The following is a 9632-nucleotide window of genomic DNA, read 5'->3' as shown; positions in this document are numbered from 1 at the left end:
AGAAATAGTGAAAAATACAATAAAACATTGAGGAAGAGACATAGGGTCCATTCTTCCCAACTTATTTTCAGTTCAGTTCAATTCTGGACAATACTTTTACTCTTACATATCACTATTCATTTCAATTCAATTCAGTTTAGTTCAATTCAGTTCAGTTGTTTTATGCCGCTGAAAACAAGCCTAACATATGGAGAGAGATGGGGATGATCAAATCGTCTCAATAATCTCATCAAAGGATGTTTCGAGGAAAAAAGTTGCAGTGGAAAACCAAAAAGGAGAGAGGCAGAGTGTAGGCTGGGAGTGAAAAAAATTGACGATGCCCACACATTCAGTTGACGGTCATCCAAAGACCAATAATACCAATCCAATGGCTCAACTGAATATCCAAATTTAAGATCATCCACTTGGGGTAAGGAAATCATAAAAAGTATTAGTAGATAATGAATGAGGCGGAAGAGAAATGACTATTCAAATTTTGGATGAACAATTGGTCATGCTCTAAGATCCAATTGGGTTCGTTCTATTCAACTTTTTTTGACTTATCTAAACTTATCTTATTTAAAATTATCTTATCTTATATGGACTTATGTTATCTAATATTATCTTGTTAAACTTTGTGATGTTTGTATTATTAGACTTTTTTATTCTTAAACTTATTTTTTCTAAAATAAGTTGTAATAAGTTGACCACGATAGAGTCTTAGTTCAAATAAATTTAGTCCGACAAAATAAGGTTTGGAACTCTCACCAAATAAAGTTTAATAAGTTTAGATAAGTTCAAATATGGTCTAATAATGATTAGTAAAATGTAATAAGTTCAATTAAATAAAAAGAAGTTGGATATAACACACAACATAACAACTTTTAAGGTTTTACAACTAGTTATTAGGCCCGGGCTATGCCCCGGGTAAGAAAAATTTCATTTATTAATATTGTACTTTGATATGATAGCACTAAATATAACTTGGTCTAGTGGTTAAAACTTTAGTACATGAACGTGAGGTCACGGGATCAAAACCTATACAATGCAATTTCTAATTTTTTTTTATTGTACATGGATTTCATGAACTAAAACTTCATAGGGAGAGCGCCACGTGGCACCGTTCCTGGTTCACGCACGCCTTTTAATATATTAGTATAGATAAGTTTATATATATGTAAGGTCGGAAAACAAGGCTATAAAAACATTTCACCTTTAAAGAATATTTATTTAGATCTCTATTTGTATGTGTACTATTCTTTTAGCTATTCAACCTTCAATGTTAAAGTTTGTTATCGATCTATCATTATAAGCTAAGGATAGTGAGATGTTTTTTCATAATTTTTTTATTACTATTATTGCGAGATAATGTATTATTATATTACGAAAAAATACAGAGCTGTTAAATAGAAAAAAAATTAAAAGTTCAAAGCATAATAATAATAGTGCATTGCGATTTGACATATTTCATTAAAGTGCGTATTGGATGTAACATGTTATGTCATAACTTATTGTGTAACAACATCTCAAATGGGTAAGCTAATATGACAATTAATGCAGGAGGGGGTGCTGCTGGTGGAAATGCAACATGGGGGCTTAGAAGGGGTGGATTGGGGTGGGGGATGCCGCCGGTGGAATGTAGGGACAAGATAGGGGGCAGGTGGGTGTTGGAGATGCAGGAGGATGCCGGTGAGGGCGAGGAAGAAGAATTAACTTTTTAATATTTATGTAAAATTCGTAATTAAAATTAAGGATATGAAAAAACACACAAAAAAGCGAAACAATCACATTGTAACACGTATTATAAGTAACTTACTAAACAAGTCACAAACAGATTAAAACTCAATAGAAGAGAGCAAACATACAAGTCTAACTCAATTAGGGATAATCAAAAGGTAGACTTTCCCCTCAAAAAAAAAAGTAGACTTAAAATGAGAAGGCCGCACAAAAGTTGACTTATTTAAAATAATTTTTCCTTTATAATAAAGCTCTATATTTGTCAATTCTTTCTCAAAACTTAATTTGTTTTCACAAAATGTTACTTCACTTTGTTGAATTTAATGCATTTCACTCAAGTAAACTTTTTTTTTTGAACTAAATCAACTTATATTTGTTGAAGTAATTCTAATTTTTTTTACGCTTAACTTATTTTTGCAAGCTTTATATTCTTGCTAAACGGACTTGTTGATTCTATCCACCTTATATTTGCTAAACTTTTTTTTTTTTTTTATCAAATTGAACTATTATCAACTTTTCCCCCCTTAAATTTCTATGTATTTTTCTTAATTTTATTGAATTTTCTAAACTTTTCTTACCTTTCTTTTTTTTCCTAAAACAAAGTGTTCTTATTTTATAATGATTTGACAATACTATTCAGTATTTACAAACTCTATTTGTCTCTATATTTAAGAAAATTATATTTATTTAGAATTGGATTAGATTCATCTTAATGCATATTTTTATATTTATTTATTTTTAATTATCAATAATTAAAAATGTTAATAGTTGAACTTATGCATTGACAAACCCGTAACGCTATAGAAGTAAAAAGAAATCGAGTGTGTTGACAAAATCTAAGTTAGAGCTCAAATTGTCGATCGATCTGTCGAAGTCATACTTCTTGTCTTCTTGAGTTCTGGTGACGAGGCTCCAATTGAAGCACACGTAACTAAACTCTCTGAATTTAGGTATTTTTCTTTCTCTATCATCTTCTTCTCTCGATATTTCAATGCAATTATCTAATTCGTTGAATCTATCTTAGGTTTTGCATTTCACTGTATAAAATCAAACTTCTAAGTTACAAATTAAACGAATTTTTGTTCGTTTAACGCTTAATTTGATGCTCATAAGTCATACTTCACCTGTAATATGATGGTAAAACAACAACCAGTATAAATAGCGTTTAAAGTAACGTCAAACTGTTATTCCTCTGACTGACAATTTAATCGCTTATGTACTTCGAAGCTACTTTAATGATACAAGAAATTTTGAATTGCTGTAATATTATGTTCAAGTTTATGGAATGAAAGATTTCGAATGACATGCTATTTTGGAGCTTGTGAAATGAAGAATTTGAGTATCTTTGATTCAAGGAGAAGGTGTATTTGCTTGTTGTTGATGGTTGGCTTTTGATGATCGATTTTCGGTTGAAAAGCGCAATTAGATAAAAATGCAAGAGTGAAGTTTAACATGACATGATTTTATGATCCACTCATTCTGGTTTACATCCAGAGTATCTGTTTTACATCCAGAGTATCTGTTTTTTTTACCTTTATGGAATGTAGGGCAGATATTTTGCTGTTTCAGTGATGAAAATTCAGAATCTGTTTCTAGTACTCAGTATCTGAAGTGGGTTATATACCCTAGTGCTTGTTTGTGTTGCTTTGAGATTGATTAATATGCTTAAATTTGCTTTAAGTAAGATTTGTTGATGTTACATATCCATTTCTTTTATATTCAGTTATTGGTTGTTTTATAGATGATTTGGAAATTAGTAGATAGTAATAATAATATGAATAGCTTCAAATGAGAGCAGTTGACGAAGAGTTGGATTTGCATTGTTTTGTGGGCTTGATCTCGAGTTCGTTCCCAGAGTGTTTCTATTTGCAATATGCCTTGTCAGTTTATACTTTATACATATGCCCTGGCATCTTGTTTGTTCTGTTCTTGGCCATGATATTTTTGCATGAGTTTAGGTTCTAATCGGAGATTTGCCTACTCAAGCAATCACATAAAATTATATTTTTTGTTCTATTTGACTGGAACCAGAGAGCCCCTAATTTTAACTGCGCCGCTGGCTGTAAGATTGTGTGTGTTATGCTGAATACTCTTTTCCAAAAGCACAATCTTCCTGCATAGTTTGGACTTATGGGTATAGAAGTGGTCAGTACTTAGTACAAGGATTGTTTGGATGCGAAATAATGTGATACGCAGTTGGTAGATGACTTTTGTGTTAAATACAAATCCAATCGGTTCAGTGTGTTCTGTTAATGGAGAAAGCAGAAGAGTTTGATTGCATCTCATAGATGTGGCGTTGGGTTGTGCTGTATGATATGAACAGGGAGAAGGTTGCAGCTTACGGGGGTGCTTTTTTTTACATTTTTGTATAGGGAGGTGGAGGAGTTGGAGTTCAGAAGGAAGGTTGTGAGAATGAGCTCAGGCAGCAGAAGCAAGAACAAAAGTAGGAGCAAAAGTAGAAGCAGGAGTCCTGTGAATCGAAAGATCCGTAGTGAACGCCAGACATTTCGTAGTGCACCTTATGGGAGAGACGAAAGTCGGGGTTTCAGGTTTTTTGTTCTAGCTTGTTGCATTGTTCATTTGCCTAGTTACCCAGTCTTTCTTGCCAAATAGTTTGAGATGTGGTAAATTGCTGCTCGTGAGAGATAGACCTCTATATAATGATAGAACTAATATTGAGACCATGCTGTGAATGTAGGGCTTTCTTTTTGAACTCTTCCTGTCTTTTGGATCCATGATCGAACTCCTTACTATGTGTCTTGTGATGATGGAGGGTATACTAGGTGTGTGCTGGACCGCTGGTAGTACAGTATGATGTCCTTCTTTAGGAGCCCTAACATTCCAGTGCTTGCGCTAAGGCCGTTGGATTTTGTTAGAGTTGTTTCTTCTTCTCTTAATAGATATATGTGAAAGCTATGAATCAAACTTGTGATTTTTTATAATGACCGAAAAATAGTAAAAGATTAAGATGATATATACAGATCCTAGATGGCTTAATTTATATATTGATGTTCTAGCTAGTTATAATAACAGTTCCATCAAAACAAGTTTGAGGTGAGGTTGCTCACATAGTCACATGTGGACCTCCTTAACCCACCAGACTCCCGGTGATCAGACCCAGGGTCACAAATTCTGGAATGGCCAATTAGCAGTGGTACAAAAAATTGCACCCTTTTGCCACTTCGGTACATAAAAAATCATTAACGACATTTTAGTATAAAAATTGCAAATGGGCTACGTATAGGTCTATTTTCTTGCCGGGTTATATATAATAAGGTGCGCAGTGTTCACTATCCTTTCTCTTTCTCTCTCTTTCTGTTTCTTCTTCTGATCATATTGTCACTAGTTTATTTCAACTATCTAAGCTGAATTATGATTGGATTCGACAAGATAGTAAGTATAATAAAGCACCACAAGATTGCATTATTATTGATTTTTCTTTAAAGTCTGTAGGAATACATGATATCAGAAGCAAAATTGTGAATAAAGGGATAGTGAGTAACTGAATAGTATGGGCCCAATTTTATTAAATTTGGCAAAAAAGTAGGCTTTCATTTTGCCAAGTACATGTACTGTCTACACATTATCACTTGCTTGTCATTTTTTATTTCCTAAACAAGGGAGAGCTAGTTATATTACTTATTTTTCAATAGTTTTCTCCATTAGACAACAAAGGAATTGAAAAGTAGTAAGTTCCACTGTTTTACTTTTCTATAATTTTTCAATCTATTATTGTTCCATGATTCCATATCAAAGTGACTCCCATGTATAATCTTTTGTGAATTTGATTTTGTTGTGGTGGTTTATTTTAGATTAATTTACTATTTGTCTTTTCAACGTGTTTTAAGACACTTTAATTGGCTTTTTGAGAATCAATCAAGTGTGAACCCACCTAGTAGGGTGTGGCTACATTGGCTATTTGCTATGGTTTTGAGAATCTTTCGAAAGAAGTTCTTATAGAGTGTCTCTGTGGTTAAGTGATTTACCGCTTTCACTAAGAGATCAAAGTGGAATTCAAGAAGGTATAAAAAAAGACAAATGGTGGTAGTCTGGCATCATTACAAAAGCAGACTTCTAGGAGTTTAGGGGGGTTCATGCAATTCCAATTGCCTAAGCCTTAATCCCAAAGGTTAAGGTCGACTGCATGAAGAAACATTCATCTCCTGCGGTCACGACCTAGGAGGGTTCATGCTAAGATTTGAAATGAAGGAGAAAGGACAGAGGTGAAGGGGAAAAGAAAGGTAGAAGAATCAGCAAGAAAGAAGAGAGAATATATGAGATAAATAGAGATCTGGAAAGAAATAGTTCAATTTTTTCAATTTATGGTTGGCTTACTTGGCTAGACTCTTTTCATCTTTTGGGGAATCCTAAGAAGTATGGATAATAGTAGTTTATGTGCTTTGTACAGGAGTTCGTTTAAATATATATTTTTCTTTTCTTTTCTTCTGGTTTATATGTGGAATAATATCCGAGTAGTGATATGTTTGATGGTAGGTAGACAATTGCAAGTGATGAATAGAGTAGCCTTAAGTCTTATATTATCCATCAGCATGTAGACATATGGTGCTTATAGACATATCATTGTATGGACATATGGTAGATACTAGACAATGATCTTATGAAGTGCCATGTGCTAATTTTGAACTCTCCACATCTATGCTTTTGTGCTTTTATGACTATTGAAACACTGATTGTATTCTAGATGAACTAAAACCCATGATATGATAAATTTGTTTCTGAATATATATGCTTTTTTCCCCCCCATTTCCTCTTTTGAGAGGTAGAGTTCTCCCTAATTGTGTATGTTGCTTTTGTTCCAGCCAAAGCAATTTATGCAAGAATTGCAAGCGCCCGGGCCATTTTGCTAGAGAATGTCCTAATGTGGGCATTTGTCATAATTGTGGCCTCCCTGGGTAAGTATATTATGTGTTTATCATTTACTTTGAAAATGGTTATCTCAGTTTCTTTGTTGTCCTATTGATTCTTTTATGTCGTTTTATTTTGTGATGTTCTCTCTATATATTTGTCTTTTGTATCGCCCCCTTTTTTTCGGGGTTGGGGTTGGGGGGGGGGGTTGGTGGTGGTGGTGGTGTAGCGTTAGCTGTGCAGCCTTTGTGCTTTGAGGTTTGTTAAGAACTCACAAGAATTTCCTCTCCAAATATTACTGCTTTTAAGAGCTAATTACCTTGCTATCATGATCATTGACAAATGTACACTGAGTTGGAGTGCTGAAGTATGTGCCTGAAGAAGCAAATTTTGTATTGGGAAGCTGTAGGCTGATGAACATAGCACCTTGGGCATTCTTGCACTCCTTTTATACTCTGACCTGTGCTCTTAGCCTCTAATCTTTTAATGACCTCTAACAACAGGGGAGTAGATATTCGAAAATTCCGGATGGGGAAGGTTCCTATCTGAATCCAATCTTGAAATTGAATCGAATATCCCAAATTTCAATCAGATCTTTGGATATCCGATCTGAAAAGTTCCATTAATGTTTTCTTTATAAATCCCGATGCTATTTTACTTAAATTTCCAATATGTTTGTGTTCACACTTCGAAATTATCAATTTCAGCGAATACCAAAAAATAAAATTATAGCCTGAACATAACCAGCATAAATAAAGTGTATGAGTTTTAGACAACCTTAGGTGTTCTGACTTTCTGAGTGACTGACCACCTTACATGGCAACATGCTACCTTTACAAAATAAAAACTACTAAGGAACGCAAGTACAAGAGTACTATAATAAAGTTTAAATCAGCAAAAATACAGTAAATAAAAATATTTCTATTTTTTAAGGGATTTTTTTTTAAAAAATTTCAGATATCTTTAATCTTAAAAATCTGATTAGGAAAATCCAAAACTTGGAACATCAGATTAGATATCCGATTTTTTGGATTGGGTCGACCAGTTCATGAAAGGATCATCCGGAACGAATTGTATTACAGGTGAGAGTAAAAAACAGACTCTGTTTCATTTTTTCAGGAGCTGAAGTCTTCAAACCGTGAAAGTGATGACTCTTGAATTCTTAGATGTTGCACTAGTTTATGTTTTCAGAAGATACAAACTGGATTACTTTTTTGAGTATATTCAGTTGCAAGCTGTTGCAATTATCAGTGATTGTTTGTAGTAGGGAGCTGGTTAAGGCCTTGAGGAAGTTTCTGTTTTCCCTGAGTTCCAGTACTTTGCTTTATGGTAGTCTTGCCTGTATTTTGAATTTATTGCTCATTTGGCACATCAACTGTCATTGATGCCCTTGACGGCCCATTCCATAGGTGGTAATATATGGTGGTGATGATATTTAGTTTTAGTGTACTGCTGCAAAAAAAAAAAAAAATGCCAATAGCTGGTAATGGAAGTCAATTCTCGAACATTTGTGTTCATAAAATTCTATTGCTACTCTGCACCACCTTCTAAAGTAGAAATGGATGGTAATGAAGTTTTGTCAAGAAAAGAGAAGTTTGAAGGTGGACAAGCATCACCTTGAATATTGACGTGAGACTTCCATTTGAACTATATTTTTTAATATTATCACCATTTACTACTGCCTGCCAAAAGGCCATGATATGTGGAACAATGGAGACGCTTAAGTTCTGCCATAATCTTATGGTTAAATCTGCAAAACTGAGATCTTATCTTGAGTGAGACGGCCATAGAATTCAGTATATAAGTTAGCTGTTGAAACAATTTGCCTAAAGTAAGTTTATAGTTTATTATATCTTGTCTGGTTATTTCCTACCAGGCATATCGCCTTGGAATGTACCACAAAGTCTCTATGTTGGAACTGTCGAGAGCCTGGCCACACAGTCAGCAGCTGCCCTAATGAGGGCATTTGTCACAGATGTGGCAAGGGTGGTCACCAGGCCAGGGACTGTGCTGTCCCTCCACTACCACCTGGTGATGTGAGGTTGTGTAACAATTGTTACAAACAAGGCCCCCTTGCCCCAGAATGTACTAATGACAAGGCATGCAACAACTGTAGGAGAACAGGTCACCTTGCTCGGGACTGTACTAATGAACCTGTCTGCAACCTGTGCAACTTGTCAGGACATGTTGTAAGAGGTTGTTCTAACTTCTAAGGCAGATGATCTCGCAGGGAGAGGAAGTGTGGTCCGAGGTGGGAGTGGTGGTTACTGGAATGTTGAGTATAGGAACTGCCAGCAGCTAGGTAACATGAGCAGGGACTTTGTTACACCTGTGATCTGCCATATGTGTGGAGGGCGTGGTCATGTGGCATTTGAATGTCCCTCGGGAAGGTACTTAGACCGCTACCCCAGGAGGTACTAATCGTTAGTGACGCTTATTGTGTAACCGCTATCCGTGAGGATTAGGTTTATTGGCATATTTTCATCCAGTTAGGTGTGTTACTTGGGATCTTGGGTTGGATTTTGTTAGGTACAGGCTACAGCAGCTGGAGTAGCTACTTCACATTTATTGTGGTGTTCTAGGCTGTACTAGTTAATGAAACATCTTACAGTATTTGAAGTTTGGTGAAGTTTAGACTCGAAGATTTGTCTTGTTACGTGGTCTCTTATACGTTTTCGGTTCAAGTTTGGTGTTTGCTAGTAAGCATCATCACAGATTTGACCTTCAGTGGGGGTATAGATGAGAAAATGCCAGGACTTTGAGGCGTTTAACTTGTTCTAGTGAGTCTGTGGTGCATTGAGGTGGATTTCTCTTTAAACATCAATAAATCTCCGGATTCAAGCTTGAGCTCTACTCAAGTGGCCAAGCTTTTGCTTGAAGAATGTGTTTGGCTTGATTAGGCTTGTTCAGCTTATAGCAGGTGTATGTAATATGCCAATTAGGAGTAGATTATTGCAGCTCTTGCCTGTAATTAACACATTGTAAACAACCAATTAAGTGGTACATAAATGTGACACAACATTTGAGTTTGATGGTTCTACCTTACATGG

The 9632-nt window shown here is 35.2% G+C and overlaps 1 protein-coding gene across 1 annotated transcript; it reads left to right on the top strand.

Moving 5' to 3' along the window:
• The first annotated feature begins 2498 nt into the window (after positions 1-2498).
• Positions 2499-9622, top strand: LOC104904260 (uncharacterized). The gene is given in 5 exon segments (XM_048636837.2): positions 2499-2666; positions 4040-4265; positions 6537-6629; positions 8459-8789; positions 8791-9622. Coding segments are annotated over 4 exon segments (774 nt in total). The 5' UTR covers positions 2499-2666; positions 4040-4128; the 3' UTR covers positions 9004-9622.
• Positions 9623-9632: the final 10 nt, after the last annotated feature.

Source organism: Beta vulgaris, chromosome 9 (genome assembly GCF_026745355.1).
Source record: "Beta vulgaris subsp. vulgaris cultivar EL10 chromosome 9, EL10.2, whole genome shotgun sequence".
Lineage (NCBI taxonomy): Eukaryota > Viridiplantae > Streptophyta > Magnoliopsida > Caryophyllales > Amaranthaceae > Beta > Beta vulgaris.
The sequence above is the reverse complement of the archived record's forward strand: the minus strand, read 5'-3'. Positions and strand labels throughout refer to the sequence as shown.